The 26,983-nt window shown below is 37.9% G+C and overlaps 3 protein-coding genes across 4 annotated transcripts in view; 2 read left to right on the top strand and 1 right to left on the bottom strand.

Annotated features, from left to right (window-relative positions):
- LOC119816415 (centromere protein P) overlaps positions 1-26,983 on the bottom strand; it is a 206,149-nt gene that overhangs the window by 82,633 nt on the left and 96,533 nt on the right. The gene's annotated exons all lie outside the window — the stretch shown is intronic.
- On the top strand, positions 3,632-6,555 carry LOC119816416 (extracellular matrix protein 2). The gene is made up of 3 exons (XM_038333037.2): positions 3,632-3,767; positions 4,868-5,194; positions 6,337-6,555. Exons 1-3 carry the CDS (start codon positions 3,700-3,702, stop codon positions 6,503-6,505), a joined length of 564 nt encoding a protein of 187 aa, XP_038188965.1. The 5' UTR covers positions 3,632-3,699; the 3' UTR covers positions 6,506-6,555.
- The window catches only part of Aspn (asporin), a 28,785-nt gene continuing 21,756 nt past the window's right edge, over positions 19,955-26,983 (top strand). The window contains exon 1 of one of the 2 annotated variants that reach the window (XM_038333031.1): positions 19,955-20,141. The gene's annotated coding sequence lies outside the window, so the exon portion shown is untranslated. Of the gene's footprint in view, positions 20,142-24,271; positions 24,382-26,983 lie in introns of those variants that run through there. The other variant, XM_038333032.1, reaches the window with a different exon arrangement.

Below are 26,983 nucleotides of genomic sequence, written 5' to 3'. Positions count from 1 at the left end.
AAGCATCCTTTAAATTATTATTATTGTTGTCAGTGAGAGAGAGAGAGAGACAGAAACGCTCATGAGTACAGGCATATACACATCACAATGTGCATGTGGAAATCAGAGCACAACATTTGGGAGTTGGTTTTCTCTCTTCCACCCATGAATTGCTGGCCTCAAATTCAGGTTGTTAGGCTTGTGTGGCAAGCACTTAATATCTACTAATCTGTCTTGTTGGCTCTAAAACAAATATTGTAGAAGACTACTGTAATATATATTAAATTCAATAGAGTTCTGGTGCTAATATACAGAATTCACTATCATCTGAGTATTAGATGCATCTGATAAAATAAAAATGGAAATCATGACAGCTCTTGATGGGGAAGAGACTGATTAAATATTCCAATCTAGAACCAGCAAGTTTAATTACTTGTTCCCTGTCCTACTTAGGGTTTCTATTGCTGTGACAAAACACTATGACCAAACCAACTTGGGAAGGAAAGGGTTTATTTTGCTTACATTTCCACAGCACTGTTCATTATTGAAGGAAGTCAGGATAGGAACTCAAGCAGGGTAGGAGCTGATGCAGAGGTCGTGGAGGAGAGCTACTTACTGACTTGCTCCACATGGTTTGGTCAGCCTGCTTTCCTTATATATAACACACAGGACCACCAGCCCAGGGATGGCACCACCCACAGTAGGATGGGCCCTTCCCCACCCTACAGGCTTGTCTCCAAGCTGATCTTATAGAGGCAGTTTCTCTCTCTCTCTCTCACTCTCTCTCTCTCTCTCTCTCTCTCTCTCTCTCTCTCTCTCTCTGTCTGTCTCTCTTTCCTCCCTCCCTCCTTCCCTCCCTCTCTCTCCCTCCCTCCACTCCCTCCCTCTCCCTCCCCTTCCTGTTTTTTCTCCATGTGTAGCTTTGGCTGTCCTGGAATTCACTCTGTAGAGCAGACTGGCCTGTGACTCACAGAGATCCACCTGCCTCTGCTTTCCAAGCACTGGGATTAAAGGCGTGTGCCACTACTGCCCATCTGGAGGCATTTCTAATTGAGGTTCCCTCCTCTCAGATGACTTTAGCTTGTTCAAATTGACATAAAACTGTCCATCATATCTCCAATTCACATTCTGAGTGAAACTATATTATGACCTAATAATAACAGTATGGACCTAAGAATTGTACCAATAAGGTCTGAACTATTTTTTATCAACTCTGAAGCTTAGAAATTTTCAGCAGTTCTACCCACAACTGTACTGTATCTAACTTTAGGTTCCAGACCCTGTTCTTATTTCAAACCTTTTGGAGTTCTCTCAGTGGTTCCAGGAATGGTCTCTCCCCAACAACTGTCAATGCTCATTTCTTAAATTAGGAACATTGAGGTTCAGAGAATCTATACATACAGACCAAGCTGAAACTCAGATTTCCTTATCCGAGCTTGTTTTTTTTTTTTTCCCCCACATTCCACTATCCACGTTCATTCCGCAAGAAGTCAGTACAGAGTTCTTTCTAGTCCTATGGTCAGAAACAGAGAGCTATCTATTATGATTGCATGCTGTTGTCACACTACCACCTTCCTGCTTCTTCCTATTGCTAAAGGAGACATAGCTATATAATATATACTGGAATTTACCAGTTTACATCAGAATTACCTGGGGTTTTTTTTTTTTTTGGTGGTTTTTCAAGACAGGGTTCTCTGGGTAGTTAGGTAGGTCTGGCTGTCCTAGAACTTGTTCTAGATCAGGCTGGCCTTGAACTCATAGGATCTTGTCTGCCTTGCCTCTGGAGTGCTGGGATTAAAGGCATGAGTCACCATGTGTAGGATTTCCCCTCTGTATACTAAGAATTTATTATCCTAGTCTGGGCTTGAACTCTTGATCCTCCTGTTTCTATCTCCCAAGTGTTGAGATTATAGGCGTGTACCACCCTCCATGTTCTGCTTTATATGGTATTGGGGATCAAAAACATATTCTAGCCCTCATCTAAATTATTAAGACAAACACTCCTGAACCTATCCTTGACATGCTAATTCTTATTTTTTGTCAGCAAAGTCAGATAACTAAATTATTTTTTAAAGATACAAATTTTAGAGAGACACAGCTCAACTGGTAACCTAGCTCATGCAAAACCTGACAACTGAGTTTGATCCCTGAGCCCCTAAATTGTTGGAGATAACTGATAACCCACAAGCTGCCTTCTGATTTCCATACATGTGTCTAGCCACATACACATAAGCACACAAAATAAATGTAATAAAGTTTTTAATATTTTGGTATATGAAACTGGTAAAATACATACATGTGTAACTTAGGTGATAAAAAAAAAATCAATATTCTCCTCCCCATGCCTGAACTTTCTAGCCTGGCTTCTGTCTTTCCAATGGGACCTATTTCCACCAATCGTGGAAATTCTGGGCATACAGTGCACAGCATATTGCTATTTGCTAACAGACCAGCCTTACGTCATGGTACAGCTGAAGACTGTTTCATATCAACTTTCTTATAGCTTTAGAGTCTTCAGCATTGGAGTATTCAAGAACCGACTTAAATACTCCTTCCGGGGATTTACTTAGGTTGGAATTTTCTACTTTAAAAGGCTCATGAGGAGGTGAGTCTGAAGTGCCTTTGAGTTTGGAAACCTCTCATGTAATTCATCCCTTAAGTACAGAAGACAATAAAGCAAAAAGCTAAATGTTCCTTTATGCATTTCTAACAAAAGCCAAATAAGTTACAAAAGAAAATAACCATGGTATGAATAAAAAAGTTACATTTAACAAATAAACCAATTCTATTTATGTTTTCTAACTATAACCAGAAAAATTAATAATTAAGACCCTTTAGTAAATTTTTTTTTCTAATACCAGAAACTTAATGTTAACTTTACTTTTGAGTAATTAATTATAACTCAAGTCTAAAAACATGACCCTAAAATCATTATAGAACTATGGAATAGCTGGAAGCTGGTCTGAAGCTAAGGTTCAGCTAGACTGGACCCTCATGCATTCTGGAACCTGGGTGAGCATTACTCTCTCTGCAGGCCTAACACTGGTGAGCTGTGACTATTTCCACCCATATTTTCAGTGTTCTGAACTCAAGTAGCATAATTAATTTTTTTTGTTTTGTTTTTTGAGACAGTTTCTTTGTATAACAGTCATGGCTATCCTGGAACTCGTAGACCAGGAAGATCTCGAACTCAGAGAGATCCTTTCAAGGCCTGGGATTAAAGGCATGTGGTACCACCATGCCCAGCTGAATAATCTAAGTTTTGTTAAGTCGGAAAATTTATACAATCATATGGTATGCTAAACCTTATAACATTATGGCTAAAAAACTAAGTTTACTTGGTTGAAGAGATGGCTTGGTAAAGCGCTTGCCACATAAATGATCCCTAGGCTCAGTAAGAGATCCTGTCTCAAAAACTAAGGTGGAGAGTGACTGAGGAAGATACCTGATACTAACCCCTGTCCTCCACATGCTCCTGCACACATATGTACGCATACTCTGTCTCAAAAACACCGAACGAAAAAACTATAAATTCACTAGAAAAAGTGACTTTAAATAATACTAATGTGAATAGTCTATTTTAGTTTCGTGAAATCAGATATCACTGAACGCAAGTGGAAGAGAAATAATATTTTCCCTTATTTATAGGAATTATACCTAGAAAATAATCAAATTGAAGAAATAACTGAAATTTGTTTCAATCATACCAGAAAGATTAATATGATTGTACTACGTTATAATAAAATAGAAGAAAGTCGGATTGCTCCTTTAGCATGGATAAATCAAGAGTAAGTATCTACCACAATTTAACGTTCTTAGCATCCTTTCCCATGGAACAGTTACGCTTAATTACAAAATTTAGCTACTTCACTGAGTTTCCAAACCGCTTATTACATAAATAAGTAGTATTATGACCACTACTGCCTATGGACGTGCTAAGTGCTAAACTATAAAGAAGGGGGGGGAAGTTGGCCCATAACAACGCCTACCTCACAGGTTGTCAGTTTAAATGGCATAATCCTCTGAACACAGAGAGGAGGTTGACACCCCTTTTCTTCATCATTAGATAGAAATGCCAACCTGCAGAGGCCAGGCTTGTCTTCTTCCTACACCATACTGCTTTCTTCTTTGTCCAAACCATTTCTCTATCTCAAGAAGATAGAGAATCAATAGTGTATTTGTATTCTTTAGCAAAGAAGGAATGAATTGAAGGCAAGTCCTGTCTGATATCATGTCCCACGGATATGTCCAAACATAGGATGAATGTTTGTTTATACAAGGATATGCTCCCGAGTTGTTCACAGCGATGAAAAGAGGCTTTGGACCCAACTGGAGGATAATGAAGTCATTTGTGAATAGAGGAATCTTTATTGGATGAAAAGGGCCGGGCAGAAGCCCTTGTAGAGTCAGGGAAAGCTTCTGGAATAAAGCAGGGATCTGACCACATTCCCAGGACTTCCTGGTGCATTAACACTTCCACATTCCTCCATTTCACTCTAATCCCTTTATCTCACCCCAAGTCCCAGATGTGCCACATCAAAAAACAAATAATGAAAGTGCAGGCAGCCCCTACTCCCACCACAAATCAGGAAACATTACTAGAAACAAAGACTACTGGATTTCATTTGATTCAACAAATCAAATTGATTTGATTTGAACTTAATCTCCCCATTTTCCCAAATTATCTGAGTTTTTTCCCACCTGGACTCTGTTGCACACTCCTAGCTAAGAAACAGTGTGGACGTTGGTAAGAATATGAGCTCGGGGGCCAGGAGACACAGACTGGCGCATATATATAAATAAATAATCTGGTTCTGTTTAGGATCATCAGATGGCCAGACAGTCTCCTGAAGTTTCTTATCCTGCTCACTTTTTTTCTTTGTTGCAGAAATCTTGAATCTATCGACTTGTCCTATAACAAGCTTTACCATGTCCCCTCCTATCTACCTAAGTCTCTGCTGCACCTTGTACTAATTGGGAACCAGATTGAACGGATCCCTGGCTATGTTTTTGGCCATATGGAACCTGGCCTGGAGTACTTGTATCTGTCATTTAATAGACTTTCTGATGATGGTGTGGACCTAGTCTCATTCTATGGGGCATATCATTCTCTGAGAGAATTATTTCTGGATCACAATGACTTAAAATCCATACCACCTGGAATACAAGAAATGAAAGCACTACATTTTCTGAGGCTGAACAACAATAAGATTCGGTAAATTTTGGATTTTTCTAGTATCAATTTAAAATTTGGTTGAAAATTTAAATACTCATAGTGTGAACTTTTAGATTTATTTTGAAGAGAAAAACTGGTGCTAATAATTAGATCTGAAGAAAACTAGCAATATTAATAGTTGCTAAAATGGAAAATAAAAATGTGAAGATTCATAATGATTTCCACTTTCATGTTAATTTTGCAAATTTCCATAGTATTAAGTAGAGTATTATTACACAGTATGTAGAGCCTTGGAGACTGACTCATTTAAGGCTATGAAGCAATAAATACACTATATTATAACTCCCCTGTACATAACGTGATCTGGAGAGTACAGTAATTGCTTGAATATTAAGTTTTATGAAGGTAAATTATAAACAAATTTATTGGAACTCAACTTCCTTTACTTTGGGGAATATGTTTCTACATGTTTAATCATTATGCCTGCCAAAGTAGCATGGATGATTAGAAGATTAATCTGGAATGGTATGGGACCAATGTCAGTGGTTCATGCTTGTAAATTCAAGCAATTGAGAGGTGAAGGCAACAAGGATTAGGAGTTAAAGGCCAGCTTTGGCTACACAGCTATATAATAATGGAAGTTCCTGTTTTAAATCAACAATTAGGAAGAACTTCCTCTCTTTGCATGTTGTGACTATGCTCCATTAGAGCCCTCTTACTGCTTCATTTCTCACAGCTGTGTAGATCTGATGATCTACTCTACTGTCTTTTTCCCCACTTTGAGACCGGCATTACTCTATACCAGGCTGGCCTGGAACTGAGTTGAGTAGTGATGACTGTCTTTAAATTTACTGCAATCCCTGAGTACTGGAATTACAAATATGAGTCAACCTATTCTGCCTAACCATTTTAAGAACCAAAACATTTTTTTTTTTTTTTTTTTTTTTGGTTTTTCGAGACAGGGTTTCTCTGTGGCTTTGGAGCCTGTCCTGGAACTAGCTCTTGTAGACCAGGCTGGTCTCGAACTCAGAGATCCGCCTGCCTCTGCCTCCCGAGTGCTGGGATTAAAGGCGTGCGCCACCACCGCCCGGCGAACCAAAACATTTTTAAAAACTTAACTTCTAAATCCTAAAGATGGATCACTTGAACTATTTATAATTTACATATTTATTTTTCTTTAGGAATATTCTTCCTGAACAAATTTGCAATGTTGAAGAAGACGAAGACTCTGCTCTAGAACATCTTCATCTTGAGAACAATTACATTAAAACTAGAGAAATATCCTCTTATGCATTTTCATGCATAAGACTGTATTCAAGTATTGTTCTTAAACCACAAAAGATCAAGTAATTTCAAGTTTTCTTTTGCCATTTATAAATTTTACTCATGCATTAAAATTACATCTTTGTGTGTGGTGTGTATGTGTGTGTGGAGGGGGTGCACATCAGTGCAATGCCTTCAGAAGCTAGAACAGAAGAGGGTTTTAGATACCGTGGAGCTTGAGTCACAGGTGGTTCTGAGCCAACTGATGTGCGGCTGTGAACTGAACTTGGGTCCACTGTAAGATCAGTACCTGCTCTTAACTTTTTTTCTTTATTATTATTATTATTACTACAAATTTTCACCTCCTTCCCTCCTCCCATTTCCCTCCCCCTCCCCCAATTCCCCCTTTCTCTCCTTCTCCAGTCCAAAGAGCAGTCAGGGTTCCCTGTTCTTAACTTCTTGAACCATCTCTCTAGTCCCCCAAACACTATTATAATGATAACGTCTTGGTTTAAATAATTTTAAAGTGGTTATATGCACATTGGCAATTGTAAGGAAAGCAAGCAGAAGGGCATATAAAATCACTATATGTCTTGAATTACTTTTTTTTTTAAATTCTTTTTAAAATTTATTTATTATTTATTTTTTATTTATTATGTATACAACATTCTCTCTGTATGTCTACAGGCCAGAAGGGGGCACCAGGCATCATTACAGATGGTTGTGAGCCACCATGTGGTTGCTGGGAATTGAACTCAGAACCTTTGGAAGAGCAGGCAATGCTCTTAACCACTGAGCCATCTCTCCAGCCCTTGAATTACTTTTTAAAGTAAAAAAAAAAGCCATTTTAAGACTGTTTCCATGTCTTCTTCAGCAAGAACAAAAGATTACAGAAAGAAGGCTGGGCATGGTAGCAGGCCTTTAATCCTAGTGCTTGGGAGGCAGAGGTAGGAGGATCTCCATGAGTTTGAAGCCAGCCTGTTTTATATAGTGAGTTCCAGGACACCCAAGGCTATGTAGAAAAACCCTGTCTTAAAAAAAAAAGAAAGAAAAAGAAAAAAAAAGAAAAAAGAGAAACTATGAAAAATAGTAGTTTGCCAAAAAACCCAAATTATTAACTATAAGCTAATAAGTTAAATGTAAAAATAATTCATTTCTGAAAACATTCCTCCACTAGTTATAGTTATCAATCTTCTCTTTTGCCCTATTTGCTAAAATGTACTTAGTTTAATGAACAAAGTAGTATTTATTACACACTGAATTGTAATGATTTCTTTTTATTAATGTAAATTTTATTTGTTTATTGAGATAGTGTCTTACTGTATAGTTCTGGCTGGCCTGGAACTTGCCAAGTACTAGGCTTAAAGGCATGTGCAACCATGATGACCTTTGATTTCTCTATTGATAAAAAATTTTATATGATACATATAGGAACTATGTTGATTTCTTTCATTAACTAAATTTTGTGTTCTGCAGAAACACTAGTCTCTTGATTTAAGTTCTTGCTTTGGCCTCTTCTTTAGTTTCTTTTCCTATTAGTATGACTCTTAGAGTTTCTATTGCTGTGAAGAGACACCATGAGTATGTCAACTCTTGGAAAGGAAAACATTTAATTGAGGTGGCAGATTAACAGTTTCAGAGGTTTAGTCCATTATCATCATGGCAGGGAACATGGTGGGACACAGGCAGGCAGACATGGTGCTAGCGACATCTTTATATGTGGGCAACAGGAAGTGAAATGAGTGTACTCTGAGGGAAGCTTGAGCAAAAGAGACCTGAAAGCCCATTCCATTAGTGATACACTTCCTCCAACAAGGCCACACCTACTAGTAGGACCACTTCATTTGGGGACCATTTTCTTTCATACTACTACATTGTGATAAAATACCCTGACAAAAGCCAACTCGAAAGAAATGGCTTATTTTGTTATACAGTTTAAGGACACAGCCCATCATGGCAGTGAAATCAAAGAAGCATGAAACTGAAACAGCTGGTCACACTGTGTCTAAAATCAAGAACTAGAAGCAATGAATGCTTGTTCTCAGGTCAAAGGGAACTCTGAGTAAGATGAGTCAATAGAATTAATATTTGAATATAACAACACTGATGGGTTATTAAACAATTTATTTCTTATTCTCAAAGTTTTTATTTTCAAACAGGGTCTCATTCTATAGCTCAGGCTGCCTTTGAACTCATCATGATCCTTCTGTTTTTGCTTCCCAAGTGCTTGGATTACAGGTAATGCATTACCTGTCAAGTTTACTGTGACTTTCTTTGGCTGCATTATGAAGTCACTTTAGAGAGTCAATGATAAACATAACTGAGAAGTTCTTTTCTGGTAGGAGTATAAGTAGAAAATCAAGTATACAGGTAACAGCTGTCAATCAATCAAACAGGTGGTGAAGAAAGGAGCATATAGCTTAGGTTACCTCTGCCAGGGCTTGAGAACTCTCAGGGAATATGTGGTCATAGTCAACAGTCTGCAAGTAAAGGATGGTGTGCAGCAGCACACATTTTCCCCAACTCTGTCAAGGAAGCAGAATCTCTCATAAAGCTAAAAATCAGAATGACAGTTGGAACGTTGCCCTGAATTTTGAAGATTTATTTATTCCAACTGTTTTTAAAATAGTTCTATGAATATTTCCAGCATGGAACCTGTTCAGTATTGAAATTTCATCATGTTCTGAATAGGATGTTTTAATTTCATAAAAATTGTGATAAATGTCCTTACAGTAAACATTTTTCTTGATATAATGTTATAACAAACAGATGTTCAGTTTTGGCCTCATAAATCTGCTGTAGTCATTAACACATCTGTACACTAAGGAAATCTTAGACTAGCTATAGTTGGGAAAACATTAATGTTGTGTCTTGACTTTGCACATATGTACAAGGAATGCTATCTGTATTTTTAATTTTGAGAATTGTCTTATTGTACATGACTGTTTTTAAAAATACTAAAATATGGTCTAGTGGAAAACATATATAGTCTGGTGTTATGAAGAAATAAATATGCCAGAAGCCAGAGAAGGACCTAAAATATTGTATTTCAAATAGACCAGTGGATCACATCACATAAGGTTTATGGGAGATCTAGGTCACTGATAAGGAAGTGAACATATCACTCCTCTAAATAAAGCAACTTTGTTTTTTATCAGAGAAGTTGGAAGTGGGCATTTGTCAGAGGATAGAGTGAACCTGGTTTGTAGTACAAGAAAGAGATGGGAGGACAGTAAAGTGAGGAAGTCATAGGGTTGGTGGGTAAACATACAGGCCAGGACACATGCTTTGAGAGTCAGCTCACCTTCATCTCAAGGAACAGGAAAAGAAGTCAAGTTCACTACAGCGTCCACAACTTGAGCCTCTGTCTTTTCAAAGCTAGTTCCAGGCACAAGAAGAACTGTACCTAAAGTCTGACCCTTCCAGAAGTTTCCTCCAGTACTTCTTGCTATGTTAACATTAACATTCAGGTCAGATCTGGTTTTATCAGTTATGTCTAATTGACTACCTGCTATTTCTAGTGAGATATTTCTAAATGTCTTTGTGTATAGGGGGTATTGCATGACAGCTATGTGGAGAGCTATATTGGCTTTTCAAAAAGGTCTGCAAAACTTAAAAAATAAAGAATTCATGTCTTCAACCCTTGCATGCTGTGCATAGTGGCAATAAAATGGGTGTTGAATAAACAAAAAAAATTGTCTTCTCCGTCCTCAGTACAAAAATGGATCAATTTATGGGTTATCCAAAATTGATAAACATTAACCCTCTTGAAAAACAACAAAGAAACAAACAAAAAAGAGAAAAGAATCTTTAAAAATTAAGCATTCTCAAAAGAAAAATGGAAAAACTTTCACATGGTCATAAAGTTAATCAGGGATAAAATTTTTCCTAACCTAGACATTAGAAAAACAAAGCATATTTTTAACTGTGTGGATGTGTATGAGAATGTGCACATGTGTGCAGGTGCCCACAGAAGCCAGAGGCATGAATTCTTCTAGAGCTGGAGCTACAGGCTGTTGTGAGCTGCCCCATGTGGGGTGCTGGGAACTTAACTTGTGTCCTCTGAATAGTATGCAACTTAAACATTGAGTTAATTTTCTAGTCCAGAGTATATTCTTTAAACAATTAAATCGTCCTTTGACAACTGGAAATACTTAGTAATCAATATTGTTGTTCTGCATCACAGTCCTTCCGAAACCATCATTTAAACATACCAGGAATTACTATGTTCCAAAGCTGATGATTTAATGAAACACGCAAATTCTGCTGTTTAAGGGAAACCTCAAAGGGTGGTATAAATAAAACCCTATATGATATTAGTTCTATCCTTTCCTCTTATTTAGGAGAAGAGTAAAAGTTTCCTCAGAGAAGAATTTATAAACTGAGATCACTGAACTAATTCTTTGTTCACAGTTGCGTATCAGTTCCGATTACTGATTGACCTAAATTTTAAAGAATGTATTAAAAGAACTCATAGCAGCATTATTTGTAATAGCCAGATCCTGGAAACAACCTAGATGCCCTTCAGTGGAAGAATGGATGAAGAAACTGTGGAATATATACATGTTAGAATACTACTCAGCGGTAAAAAACAATGACATCTTGAATTTTGCATGCAAATGGATGGAAATAGAAAACACTATTCTGAGTGAGGTAACCCAGACCCAAAAAGATGAACATGGGATGTACTCACTCATAATCGGTTTCTAGCCATAATTAAAGGACATCGAGCCTATAATTTGGGATCCTTGAGAAGATAATAAGAAGGTGAACCCAAAGAAAAACATATCGTAATCCTCCTGGATATTGGAAGTAGACACGATCGCCGGGCAAAAATTGGGAACTTGAGGGTGGGGCGAGACGGGGCCAAGGGAAGATGGGGAGAGAAAAGCGTGAAGGGGAGAATGAGGGAAGCTCGGAGGAATGGGATGCTTGGGATACAGGAAGGGTGGATATGGGAGCAGGGAAGCATATATCTTAATTAAGGGAGCCATCTGAAGGTTGTCAAGAGACTTGACACTAGAGGGGTTCCCGGGTTTCCAGGGAGAAGCCCTCAGCTAGTTCCTTGGGCAGCTGAGGAGAGGGAGCCTGAAAAGGCCAGTTCCTATAGCCATACTGATGAATTTCTTGCATATCACCATAGAACCTCCACCTGGCGATAGATGAAGAAAATGACTGAGCCCCACATTGGAGCACCAGACTGAGCTCCCAAGGTCCTGATGAGGAGTAGAAGGAGGGAGAACATGAGAAAGAAAGTCAGGACCGTGAGGGGAGCGTTCACCCATGGAGACGGTGGGACAGAACTAACGGGAGATCACCAACTCCAGTTGGAATGGGACAGATGGAACATGAGACCAAACCGGACTCTCTGAATGTGGCCGACGGTGGAGGCTGACTGAGAAGTCAAGGACAATGGTGCTGGGCTATGATTCTTCTGCATGGACAGGCTCTGTGGGAGCCTTCTCAGCTTGGTTGATCACCTTCCTGGACCTGGGGGGAGTTGGGAGGACCTTGGTCTTAACATAGAGTAGGGAACCCGGATGGCTCCTTGGCCTGGAGAGGGAGGGAGGGGGGATATGGGTGGAGGGGAGGAGAGGGAAGGGGGAGGAGAAGGGGAGAAGATGGAAATTTTTTTTTTAAATTTTATTTGACCTCTGCCTTGATTCTATAACTTCTGAGGATTCCCTTATCTCTGCATAGAATCATTTGTGAGTCAGTGCTGAAATACACTGACATTATTAGATTAAATACGCATACCCTATTAGATTAAAAGCAGAAAGAACACAGGCAGAACAGGTATAAAGGGCCTAAATTGGCAGTGGCGTTAGCCCAGGAACAAGACATCATGGTCAAAACCTAAAGTTCTGGAAACACTGCCAAGCTTAGATGATTTCAGGCTGGCACTGAGACACTGGACGTGCGCATTTTTTGACGGCTCATGTCAGCACAGGGCAGAAGCATGTCTGGAGCCACAGTGATCTTGAGATATACGATCCAGGTTAAAACAGAGGTGCCTATGTGATGTCCAGAGTTGGTAGAGAAACTGGTGGGTGCCACGTAAACTGTCATGCTAAATGTTACAACAAACAGAATGTTTTTTGGAGTAAGGCCTGATTTCTAGCAAAGACCTTGAAAAAACAAGAAATAAGACAGAAACCAGACAATATGGATAGGGCCACCATCACTTGGAACTCTGGTGTGATTACTTCTACAGGAAGACTAAAACGACACCTCCCATCCCCTTGTAAGTCCCCATAAAATAACATAGAATTTCCCCAAAGTTCAGTTTTAATAAGCTAGGGGTTTGATGGAAATTTTTAAATATAAAAAAATAAACCATATATAAAAAAGAACTCACTAAAAGAAATTTCTGGTCAGCTCTAACCTAATGCCAAACAGTCATTAGATACTCCTAAGCTCTAGATTCTGTGAAACATTTAGATTTATCTCCAGTACTTAAAAAATAAAGAACAAAAACAAAACAAAAAGAACCATGATAACTCAGAACTGAAATCAGTATTAGCCATAGACCTGGTCTAAATCTTAGATAAGTCTTCCACAAAATTGGGGAAATAATTGTGTAGCACAGTGGATGAATGATTAAATGATGTGATGTCATAACAAAGTGCTGAGTCTAGGGTTGACTTTTAAAAGTATCAATCTTCTTCCAGAGACTTCAGCAACCAGGCAGGTACACAGGTTGCTAGGCCTTTTGTGTAATGGATATTACTATCTAAAGTAGCATTTCATTAGGTTAGGATAAACAGTGGAGAAAAAGAACAGGCCAAAAACACTAGGGCTGTGTTCAGCACAGTGCTCTGTACTGGGCCAGAGGGTAAATACATCAGGCTTCTTGTCTGGCTGGGAAGGTTTGTATAGGGAACCAAGCCATGCCAACAGCTCAGGAAACCACCTGAAGAGCAGGTGGGGGATCAATAACAAAACTCAAGTGTGACTATCCACCATAGCACGTTCATACTCATGACACAGAACAGAATGAACTATGGTACAGAACATCCCTGAGTCAGCCTTCAGGCTAAGATAGCACATTAGGTGTAAAAGTTGAAATTCAAAGTCTAAAGTACTTCTCATTCTAGATTTGGAAAAAACAAAAAAAAAAACCCAAACAAACAAAAACCCAAAGTGAATCAGATGGTTCAGAGGCTAAAAGCATGTATTGCTCTTACAAAGCACCCAGGCTCAGTTCTCAGTACTCACATGATGGCTCATAACCATCTGTAACTCTAGTTCTAGGAAATACAATGCCCGATGCGGATCTTTGCAGAAACTGGGCATAGTGTACTTATACACATACATGAAGGCAAAACACTCATGCACATAAAAATAAATATAAAAATGTTTAAGAAGAAAAACAAAAAAATTGACTAAGGCTGGAGAAATGTCTCACTGGAAGAGCACGAAGAATTCAAGTTCAGGTCCCAGAACACGCCTTGGTTACCTCACAATCTCATGCAACTCTAGCTCCAAGGAATTCGACACCCTCTTCTGGCTGCCTCAGGCACTCAAATATACTGAGACATAAACACAATAAACAAATTAACTAACAAATCTTAAGAATAACAAAAACTGACGAGGTTGGTGTGGTGACATGCCTGTAATCCTGTACTCAGCAGGATAATGCAGGACAGTTATTCAAGTTTGAGGCCAGTCTGGACCACATACGTAGTAAATTATGCATCAGTCTGGGCTATGAACAAACAAACAAAATTGATAAGAAAGTTAAATCTGACCTATAAGAATGGGTCACTGTGGATGCTTATATATTCAAAAGGTGCAAAAAAAATCATGCACATTACTTAAAACAGTCAACCAAACAAGAAACAGTATTTGATCACTAAGCCTAGTGGATAGACTCCTTCCTCAGAAATTGCAGAGTCCCTAATACAGTCTGTGTTGAAAGCTCAGGCCTGTCTAACATGTAGCAAAGTTGGGGAAGAGCATTCCATGGCAAATTTGTCCTTTCCTATTTCATTTCTGGACCGATTAGCTCCAACTGAGCCTAACCCAACTGAACCAGGCAAAGGTAAATATGATCAAGATACATTGTATGAAAATTTCAAAGAATAAAAAATTTCAAAAACAAATTCTGAAAGTTAATATTTATTTCCCGCACCCCCAAAAGACTTTCAGATAAACTTCACTGTCAACTGTAGTTTTGTGGAATGCATGTTTGAGTTTCTATGGAAGAAGTAAGTTCTTGGCATACTACTCGCATGCTCTTGCTTCAGCGTGCTGAACAAGAGCATCTGAAACTGACAGCCCTGCTGGAATTCTGTTTATTGTATGTTGTCATTCCCAATGGGAACAAATGTTTTAACTTGGTAAGTATATCTTCTGATTACACAACAAAAATAATAACATGGCTACTTTTTCTGTTAAGTTTTGTTTCCTTTTAAATATATAAATGGGTAGAGTATAAACTTACATACTAGTTTATTTTTTCCTTTGCATAAAATGTGAAGAATGTGAACCCTACACCAGGGAAAGCAGAACTGTCTTAAAAATAACATGTGATTATACTAAATGAGTATTAGTTTGGAAAAGAAAAGGAATACATCATGTTATTAAAATGTTCTGGTTTGTTTCTAAGTAACAATCTCTGTGGTCAAATAAACTTACATCAAGCCATCAGTGGATATAAGCAAGTCTTTTGTAAGCTGGGATCAGCTGGAAATTCACTGCTTTGAATAAACTGGGAATTATATTCACAAGCACCAAATTTGCATGTGAACTATTGAAGACTAACCCAGCTAGTATTCCAATCTCCAATAAAAAAAAAAAGATTCTAATTTGTAAGTCCATTGTAAGGTATCCCTTGAAACTATAACTAAAGCTACTTTGCAAATGTCAAAGTATTTATAAAATGGGGATGGGGAGATAATTCAGTCAGTAAACAGTTTACTATGCAAACATTGGGACCCTAGCACCCATGAAAAAAGACTAGATATAGGGGTGTGTGCTTGTCATCTCAGCACTGAGAAGGTGGAAACATAGACCCCAAGATTTGGTGGCCAGACACACTAGTAAGAGGCTGTCTTAAAACATAGACACAGATTGCTCTTGCATAGGGACTCAATTCCCAGCATCCATGTGGCAGTTTATAACCACCTGTAACTCCAGGGAAATGGTCTCTGCAGGAACCAAACACACACATGATACACATACATATGTACGTATATGTGAAAAAAACTTGTATACATAAAATATAAATAAGATGAAAAGAAACCTTGTCTAAGGGTAATCAATAAATTAACTTAAAAATCTTACACAAAGTATTTTACTACAATAAAGATAAATCAAAGTTTACAATTAAGACAAACTTGGGGATGGAGAGATTGCTCAGTGGTTAAGAGCGCTGCCTTCTCTTCCAGAGGTCCTGAGTTCAATTCCCAGCAACCACATGGTGGCTCCCAACCATCTGTAATGAGATCTGGATCTAGTGCCTTCTTCTGGCCTGCTGGCACCAGAACACTGTATACATAATAAATAAATCATTTTTTTTTTAAAAAATTAAGACAAACTTGTTCATCTTCCCCAAATGTTAAATATTTAATTATTCTATTTATTCACATTTCAAGGCTATAGGAAAGTTAAAAAAATTAATATGCAGCTTTATGCTCTTCACTCACACATACCAACTAATACTTTGTTAATTTATTTCATCTGCTTTTGCTTCCATATCTGTGACTGTTCATCCACCCATTCACTTGCATCTAAATCTATAACTATCCATACATTTAATCAGACATTTCTATCTGTATCTATCCATTTATCTACTAGTCAGGAATGAATCTGGGATTTCTGAACATACTTCAGTATGAATCACTTAAAAACAAGATTTCCTTACAATTGGGTCAATTATTTTTTAAATAATTACAAAGAAAGAAATGTTGGTTCAGTATTATCAATTACACCATCCATATTCACATCTCAGATGTCCCAATGGGTCTTCCACTGCAGTGTATGAGGTTTAAGAACTAACTGAAGTTCACATGTCTACTATTAGGCATGATATTGCTTCTAGTGGGAAATGGCATTTGGAAACCAAACCTGAAGGCTAGCTGTGCTCACTGCTCTCAGGTCCTCTCAAAGGAACGAGCTGGGATTATTTATTTAAAATACGAGTGCTTCTTGTACTGATTTCTCAAAGCAAAGACACATTTTAAGATTGCAGTAATTAGTCCTGTTGCTGTGATAGAACACCATGGCCTAGGTAACTTACAGAAGGGAAGTTTACTTTGGCTTCTGGTTCCTGAGGGACGGGCTGGGCGGCAGGACAGCAAGTGCAGAAAATGGAAATGGCAATTGGAGAAGGAAGTTGAGAAATCACATTCTCGACTACCAGCATGAATCAGAGAGCAAACATGATGTTAGAAGGAACTATAAACATTCAGAGTCTGCCCCAAGAGGCCTATTTCCTCCAGCAAGACTCTACCTACCAAAGGCTCTACATGCTCTCCAATCAGTGCCATACCATAGCTTACAGGAGTTCCTCTCATTCAAACCACCAGAGATATTTAACAGTATTTCACATCTACACACTGTAATAAGCTAAACTTTACTGTATAAACTCTTATTCATAAATTCAATTAGGTTTATGTTACATGATAATTGATGGGAAAATTCATCTTTCATAACATGAAACCTCAAGCAAAGGAATAAGAGTGAGCTCTGTCCCATAAATTATCACTGCAGTAGTAAACCCATGAAAAGTTAGGGAAGTGGAAGAGAGAAGAGAAACCTACTATAAAGTCCAGAACTGTGCCAGGCAGGACTTCAGGTTGGTTTTACTGGATAGCATTATTCAAGATATGCTAAGAATTTGGACTTAGCTGAAAGATTTCTTGATATTCTTTTTTTTAAAGCCATATGCTCTAAATCCAGTTTCAGACTGAATACTGCTTATAGCTCATGATCTATAGTTATAAATTCCTTATTAATATGCCTGATCTCGGTAAGAAACATAAATATGAAAATGAGCCGCAAAACCTGAACCTTCACAAAGGTTTTGTGGGTATTTACTAGACACAAAATCCTAGGATATTAACCAAGCAAGGTTAATACAAGCCTGCAATTGTGGTACTTTAGATGCTGAGTAAGAAGAATCACAAATTTTAGGCCAGTTTGAGGTAGAGAGATCCTGTCTCAAGAGAAACAAACAAGACAAAAACTTGTGGTATGCAAATATACATCCTAGAATTTAGAGTTCTTGGACATGCTTTTGTTTTGTTTGCTTTGCTTTTGTTTTTGGAGACAGGGTTGCTCTGAGTAGCCCTGGATGTCCTCTAAAGGACCCACCTGACTCTGCCTCCCCAGTGCTGGGATTAAAGACCTGCACCACTATGCCCAGCATCCTTAGACATTAAAAAAAAAATCTATGATATACACTCTTGCAGTCTTCACCCACCCTGTCATCTCACCTCAATTTCCTCCACACTACCATTATCTTTTCTAGTTTTGTAAGAAGGTGAGGGAGAGTTAGACACCAAAATGCAAAGTGCTGGCAGGCACTGTATGTGCTCACAGCCCACCTATGTCCCAGCTCCTACAGCACTTACTTTACCTATTAAGCTCTTAGTTCTGTGAGACAGTTTCTCAGGCCCTTCTTTATATTAGTCTGTGTTGTGGACTCTGATCTCTGCAGTCCATGTCTACACAGAAGAACTGCAGGTATTGTCTTGGAAGTCACGTGAGCACAGCTTTAGTTATCTATTTCTATTTCACAAGCACTGGTATATAGGCCACATTTGGCATTTTATACAGTTTTTAAGGCAGACAAGTTTTCTGTTCACAAAGTAAAAAGAATATTACTTTTTAAGTTTAGTAGTTTATCTCATTTACAACATAATATAACTTCAACTAAGGATACTATTCTAATATATCTCGTACTTCAATATTTAGAACAAAACACAAAAGAGAGGTTGGGGAAAAACCCAGACTTACAAAAAAGAAAAAAATTAAGTTCTCCATAGACCTGAGGGGTCATATCCAAAGGTTATTGTCTCAGAATGCAGGAGGAGAAACACACTTGCATTTCTACTGCTGACTTGGGAAGAGAACTCCTCAGTCCCACCTATCTGTACCCTGGGGGAAGTTGAGATTCAGCAATTTCAACATCATTAAAATGGATATATATGACTCTCAAATAGTGAAATTTTAAAATGTTCATAACAATTCTTCAAAAAATAATCAGTTCTATTGAATATGTTAATGTGTAGCACATTCCTACAATACAGTTGTGAGAATGAACTATTGATAACCAACCACAATGACATGGGTGGCTTTCAAAACCATAATATTGAATGGAAAAAAAAGGTAGAGACATGAAGAATGTATAATGTAAGTGCATGTGTATAAAGTTCAAGAACAAACTATGATGCTGAAATATCTTTCTTGGGAAAACGAGAAGGGGTTCAGATTTCTTGATCAGGATTTAGAATTCAATGAGCTGTACCATTATGGTATGAATAAAATATTAAAATATAGAACAAGTCACTGTTGAGGACAAGTTGTATTTCACTCATCAGCTTCCTTTTTGTGACTGTGCACTAATGTTATTCAGGCAGATGCTCGCTGCTCTGGGCATAAGGATTAACAAAGTACAGCTCATAATTCCATCCTGTTCCCAACCCATCAAATTCACATGTATATTTACAACAAAAACGTCAGTGAATAACTGACTCTACTGCAAATAAGATGGTGGGAAGAGGGCTGCAGCAGCACCAGGACACAGTGAACGGGAGTGCTGAGCTGCCTGTGATGTCAGACCTGAGGTTCAAAGATGAGTCTTTTACCTAAGTGACGGGAGGATTACCTCCTGTACCAACTGAGTCTTTTCCCTAGAGCCAGAAAAGCTTAATGGCTGTGGGGCTGGGTAATTTCACGGAGTGGAATCGGGGTAAATGATTCTCCTCTCAGTGAATGGCAATGAGAACAGAGCTGAGACTCTCGCAAGGAAAGGTGCAGGAGTTACCTGGACTTGTACGCTATCTATACCAGAGCAGACACAAAGCCAGGAAATAGTTTGCAGGGCCTGACTTGCAGCTCCTTGAGATGCCTATCACAGGGTTAAGAGCTTAAAAAAAGTCTTGAGATATCTGCTTAACATAATAGCTCCAGTCAATATGAGAAAACAAAATCGTGGCTATTAAGGTACATGTAAACTTTGGGTTCACACTTCAATAATGTGGGTGTTCTTTACTGAGTAAGACTGATAAATGCTTTATTAGCCTATAAATGGTGAGTGGTTTTAAAAACTAATTTATAAGTATTAATTCATGTTAGAATTTCATAAAGTACTCTCAAATCAGGTTTTCTAAAGTGACTGACTACAGCTTCAATGGCCACTTGCCATGAATTATTAAACTCTTTTTTTTTTTCACTTCCAAATCTTCCAGTAGACGTCTCGAGTTTAGCTAGAAGTTTTGGCTACAATACAAACAGTGATGGAAAACATATGAGCAGTAACAACTTTTAATCTCGCTCTTCAGTACTAACATGGACTAATCTGTGGAAGCAGTTTATTCCAGTATCACCCAGGACGCAGCCACACCAGAGGCTGTGTTAGGCAGGCTGTTTTTTCCTTTTCTTTAAATGTAACACTTCTTTATCTTTTCTTCTTAAAGAGTTTTGAGGAACTTGCATTGTAGCTAAGTAGTACAGGGTGGATAACTTCTTTGAAGAGAACTTCTTTCCTGACAAGGTATGTTTTTATGTCTGTATTACATGTACCAATGTACAGTTATTTTATTGTTAATTCTAAGGAAGCATTATGTTATTAATAAACATTTGTAAATATGGTAAAATTTAAACCATAAGTGTGTAGATCCTTAGAATATACATTATAAAAAAAACCTCTAAATTTTGTAACTGAAATTACTTTAGTTTTATGTAATTTTATACATAATTTTATAATAATTTTAATTATGTGTTTTTGGAAAACAGTGAAAACTGTCACTAATGCTTTATATAAATGTTAACATGACTGATTTTAAAAAGTAAATAAACATCTTATACAATCTTTTGAGAACAATATTACTTTAATTAATCTTAATGAAATTTGAACATGTCAGATATATTAAATGAAAGTCTTTCACTATGTAAACCTATGAACTGTTTTTTAAAATGTGAATTATTCAAATGTCACTTTTATTTATACCTTTGAAAATCCATTTTTTTGGTAAATGTTTCTTATACAATGAAATGGTACTGGGCAATTATGACAGAAATCAACATAAATTCAAGAAAGAATATCTATCAACAATAGTTTAAGCAGGTCTGTATTCTGTATGAAACGTTTAGAGACTTTTTATAAATCTCATACTTAGAATAACACAAGGGTTTCCTTTGTCCTTTCACAAAGCACACTTATTATATCTTAGATCTAAAAGATTAAAGAATACTCTCTCCACTCTTCTCCCAACAATAAATAGAACTTAGTATTCTTTCATGCTAATGTATTCAGAGGTGTGGCAGCCATGAAAACAGTGGCCACATGCTACAAGGACTGAGTCACAAAGAACCTGAGGGGCTTCTGTGTATCTTATCTATTGCTCTAAAAATAGCGTGCTTTATTATTTTATTTTTCTTGTAATCCAAGAATCATTGTGTTAAGGAAGAAGGAAGGAAGGAATAAGAAAGAAAAAGAAAGAAAGGGAGGCAGTGGAGTGCAAGCCCCAGCTCATGGGAAAGTATCTGAGCTGCTGTTTTTCGTTTGGTTTTGGCAGAAAGCACTAGAGTGTAGCAGTGGAAAGAATGGAAGCGATGCAGCCTCTTGTTACGACTAACCACTACATGAAAAATGAGTATCATGATACCTGACCTGAGTCTTGAGACAAAACAGATTAACTTTACAAGCACTGCAGGAAATCTTTAAAAAGTGGAAAGGCAAGAATGTTTTGTTTTTAAAAGAGCAATTAGGGTGTTGAATACAGCTGGTAAGAGAAAAACTGGTACCTAAGGAAAGAAAAACAGCCAAATTCTTTAATTAGAATGTCATTTATATTTCCAAGGTAAAATTAATTAAAGGTGTTGTTTTAGCAGTATTGGTATCTGTGAACAAATAGTGCTGTGAGAAATCTGCCAGTGCATGCTTGGATTTTTAAGGTAATCAAGGGTATGGCTAGGCCTTGATTATAATGCATGTAGTCTGTATTTTCTCTCAGATACATAGAACATGTCATATCACATTTCTATCCTGGAGCTTACAACACATCTGTGAACTGAAATATTCAAGCCTAGTTGTCAAGTGGACCTTGAAACATAGGATTTAAAAATACAGTGACTTATTTACCTAATAAGGTAGTAAGAGGAAACGGCATTCCCCTTAGACAAGATTTCCATTTCAAGTGGCAAACAGAACGCCTCTGTACTTCTCTGCTACATTTCTAATGTTATTATGAAGTCTGAAAGCCTGGTCAAATCTCACCATGTCTGTTTCAGAGGAAAGTTGGTTCACTGTTTAGAAGAGACTTTGAGAGATGAAAATCTACTTGGAGCATGGTTAGAAGCTTTAGGAGTGGGTGTGAGAAAGTTGCCTAAGCTCTGCTACCTCCTGGGAGTTCTAGAAACCCAGAGCTTAAACTTCCTCTTCTCAGAGTTCCTGGGAGTGATGTCTAGAGCTCTCTCTCAGCTCTAAATGGTTCTGATTTATTAGTAACGGAAGGAGCACTGGGATAGTATTCTCAAGAGTCTTCTTATTAAAACTAGAACTTGAGACCAAAATCCAAGTAGAAACACTGGTAAAACTTGTCTAATTCGGGAGAATATTGATTGAGTCTTCCTGAGGAGATATAAATATTTTTAAAAGTTTTTAAAAATAGTAGTCTAATAGCTGCCAAAACTAATAAACTTGACTTTGAACTGTCTTAAGAAGCTCAAAACAAACAAAGTCATAGTGCTTTAAATAAGAAATAATAAAATAATACTATTTCACTATTCTTTCTACATAATAGAAGGGAATACAGTGCTCCCTCTTATGCCCTGCAAATAGTGGTGAACAGCTGTGCAGATTGACCAACAAAGGTTTAGAATCTTCTCATGGACTCCTCAGATCTACAGCAGAGACCCAGTAACAACAGAGGGCAATTCTTCAGGGTACCAAGGTTGGCCACTGTTTTCTTTACAAGCAACTGAGATTAAAAACAACAACAACAACAGAAAGATATATATTTTTAAAAATGGCTAACAAAAGATAAAACTAGTATACAGAAGTATTAAGAAGGTATTGCTGTCCTCAATATAAAGATTTTCTAATAGCTGTAAGTAAGCACCAGTGGTCAGATATCTAAAGGTGGTGTGTTCCTTAGGGGTACTTTCATTGGCATTACTAATATAGTATGATCCAGACTGTTCTGGAACCTCCATCACTGAGGTGGTAGGTTATGAATATACAGATCTGTACTTCTCACCAGGAAAAAGATAAAACTGCCATTTAGGAGCTGTTTGTTTCCACTAGTTACCAATGGCAAGCTTCCTCCATTGTAACAGAAAATGCTGAAACTAACAGGAAAAAGTATCAATTCATACTTCTATGTACTTCAGTCATGAAAAAAGCAAAGAGATAGTCATCAATATTACCATTCTAAGAAGTAAGTCAGAAAAGGAGGGACTCCAGCTGATGCTTAGTAAACCTGAGACAGGATGTGCAAGAGAAGCATATCCATCATTGTTCTGCTTCCTGGTTCTGTGCCTTTTGCTTTTTATTTATCTTTAGATACAGCTTCTCATACCCAATCTGATCCTCAGCTTAAATCTTCACTCAGCATTGGGGAATTTCTTTTGAGCTCATGGAGGCGAGCAGGCTAGAGGATTCTCTGTCACCAGCATGTGGAACACATACAAATGAGTCCAGCCCTCAACTCCGCTGCCAGGCCACATGGAAAATCAACATGTGCTCTTGGCATCTACTCTGGAACTCTAACATACTCCTTTTGTTACATATACTTTAAAATTTTCCATAGTTTTCTTAGTTCTATATTTCAAATACCTTAATGTTAAAATAGTTTTGGCTTTTATATGGAAGCTAAAGCCCAAGTAATCCAGATTTTACAGTAAAAAAACTTGAACAAAAACAATCAGCCAACTTAATAAACCCCAATTTTCGTTTTCTATAATCTAGAAAATGGGGTTAGACTCTTAAAACACTGTGAATTTCAAAACATTTTCCCAGGTAGGTATATTTTTCTTTATCTTCTAGGAGAGACTAATGAATGAGAACAATGTGTTAGGAAAATTGTGCCACGTATGCTGTCAGTAGAATGCTAGAGAAAGGGTAGAAGAGGGCAAGTACATACTTAGGATTAAAGCAATGATTTTTGTTGTCAGACTGGAATTTCAAATATTTTAACACTGGACATGGCAATATAAGAGAATCACAAGTTTAAGATCAGACTGGGTTATACAGAATATTTTTGTCTCACAAAAATACAGCAAACAAACAAACAAATACAAAACCAAGAACTTTTACTATGTTAAATGTAACAACAATAAAATAAACTATGTCTGAGAAGGTTTCAATCTAACTCATTTATATGGCATTATATTCATTTCAATCTTTTTATTGGTTTCAAAAGGATTATTAAAAGGAGAAAAACACTTAAGAATGTCATTAATTTAGACTATTGGTTTATTTATTTGGAGAGTGTGTGTGCCCATGACGTATGCTTGTGTATGTGTATGAACAGGTATGCTCAGCCATGCAAGCACGAATGGAGGCCAGAAATCAACATCAGGTGTTGCTTTTCACCTCATGTTTTAGACATGGGTCTCTCACTTAACCTGGAGATTGCCATTTCTACTAGACTGGCCATACAGAGAGTCCCTGGGATCCACCTGTGATCTTCCCCAACTCATGCCGAGTACTGCGGTTATAGCTATGTGCCAACACATGTAGTTTTCATGTGTGTGCTGAGGATAACAGCTCAGTTCTTCACGGTTGCATAGTAAGTAATCTCCACAGCCAGCTTTCCCTCACTGCCATTAAATCATTTAACATTCAAGAGTGTCCTTTTTATTTTCTTTCCTTTTTTTGGGGCTGGGGGTTGAGACAAGGTTTCTCTGTAGCTTTGGTGCCTTTCCTGGAACTAACTCTTGTAGACCAGGCTGACGTCGAACTTATAGAGATCCACCTGCCTCTGCCTTCTGAGTGCTGGGATTAAAAGCGTGTGCTGCCACCACCTGGCTAAGAGTATCCCTTTTTTATTATGTTATTTTTGACAGGGTACTACTATGTAGCTCAAGCTGTCCTAGGATTCCCAATATAGCTTAGGCTGGCTTCAAACTCATGATCTTGCCTCAGATTCCATAATGCTGAGATTATAGTTACGTGCCACTATGCCTAGTTTCAAAAGGAGAGGAGGAACAGGAGGAAGATATGTTCTACCTTACCCATTAAGTGACCTAACATAATGCTTGGGACACATGAATGCTTAAGAAACACCCACTGACTGGGTGGGGTGGTGCATGTCTTTAATCCTAGCACCCAAGAGGCAGAGGCAGGCTTCTCTCTGTAGACCATCCAGCTTGGTCTATGTAGCAATTTTCAGGAAAACTAGGACTACATCAGACCCTATCTCAAAAACAAACAAACAAACAACCCCAAAATAATAAAACCCCACCAAAGAAAACAAAAACAAAAGATGATCACTTGAATTACTAACTCTGGCAATCTCAAACCAGGCTATGCCAAAGATAGGTCTTCAAATGACACTGCAATTATAAGCTTCCAATTACTAAAGTTAAGAGTATCTGTGCATCCGGCAAAGCTGCAATGTAAAGCTGATCAAAAAAAAAAATACACCAAAAGGGCTGTAATGTAGTTCAGTTGATAGAGTGCTTGCTTAGTATTCATCTCCAGCCCTTGGGAGATGGAGACAGGTACACTAGCTGTTCAAGGTCCTTCTCAATTACAAATTTCCTCGTCAGCCTGGAGATAGACTGTCTCAAAACAAAAACCTGAAAAAGAATTAGTGACTTTAAGACAGGAAAAATGCCCTAAATTCAAGGACAGCCTGGCCTATGGAGCAAGTTTTAGGCAAGTTGAGCTATTCAGTGAAACTCTGTCTCAAATAACCAAAACAAACACTGTAACAAAGGTCACAGGTAGGGAAACAGATGAGCATCAGGGACAAGAACAAAATGGATTTTGAAAATGACAGTCACTACAACCCTATGTAAGGGTTTGTAGAAGAGATCCAAGAAGGGAGATTCCACAGTAGCAAGTAGGCCACTAAAAATACGGGTGATCATGTCCAATAGAAGCCAAAGGGCACTTATTGCCAGCACAATGCCCCCAATTGTGAAATTTGTAAGTCTTTTCACACAGTCATCTCATGTGTGCTTTCGTGTGTGTGTGTGTGTGTGTGTGTGTGTGTACTCGAGCACAGAGGTCTCAACACAGTTTTGAGTGCTATTCCTTAGGTACAATCCACCTTGCTTTGAGTCAGGGTCACTTGTTGGTCTGGAACTCACCGATTAGGCTAGGCTGGCCGGCCAGTGAGCCACAGGGATCCACTTCTCTCAATTTCTTCAGTGCTGGGATTTCAAGCATGCACCTCCATGTCTGGTTCAAACTCAGATTCTCATGCTTGCACAGCAAACTCTTTCCTGACTACATCAACATCATCTCAGCTCCATATCTGATCTTTAAATTCAGGAAAAGGCAAACACAGAGATATTAAAGTTGATTTCAGAGGGAGGACAAAAACCTCCTGTGGAGCAGAAGGGCAAAAGCTTGCTTGATCTTGATTTTCAGTACGAATACAGACCGTGAAAGCGGGACCTCACGATCCTTCTGACCTTTTGGGTTTTAAGCAGGAGGTATCAGAAAAGTTACCACAGGGATAACTGGCTTGTGGCATAAAAAAAAAAAATAAAGTTGATTTCTGGGTTCTGGAACACAGTTAACAGCTGACTCAAGGATCGGGTATTCTGAAACTGGGCCAGATATGACTGAATAGAATTCTCATACTGAATCACTGTTGACACTTATGCAATGCAGACTGTTAAGTGATGAAGGCTAAGAGACCATCTATAGAGCCTTCTGTCTTAACAGTGAAAAAATATATGAATGTGTGTGTGTGTATAAATATACACATATTCATGTTGAAACTTGTTTTTGCTAATGGATACCACTGGGATACACCTATTTTTGATGATTTCATTATGGTTTTTAATCTTTGAAAATGTCAAAAAATGTACATATTTCATAGGTGGTGGTAGATGCCTACAATTTCAATATTTGGGACTGAGGAAGAAGGATCTCCTACATGGTGTTTTAGGTCAACCTGGGCTATATACAGGGAGACCCTGTTTCAAAACACAAAATAACAAGAATGACTCCCAAATTATGATAAGTAAATATATGTATGGTAATATCAGACAACAGATGGTAATGAATTCATGCTCTGAAGGTTCTCATTTATACATTACAATTTTGTATAAGCTTTAAATGACATACACAACCCAAAAAACAATATTGCATCTATCAGAGACAACTATTCAACCAGATAAAACTCAGCGAAACAATGAATGACAAAAAAAAAA

The sequence above is a fragment of the Arvicola amphibius genome, chromosome 6 (genome assembly GCF_903992535.2).
Source record: "Arvicola amphibius chromosome 6, mArvAmp1.2, whole genome shotgun sequence".
NCBI lineage: Eukaryota > Metazoa > Chordata > Mammalia > Rodentia > Cricetidae > Arvicola > Arvicola amphibius.
This window is presented reverse-complemented; position numbering and strand designations above follow the sequence as displayed.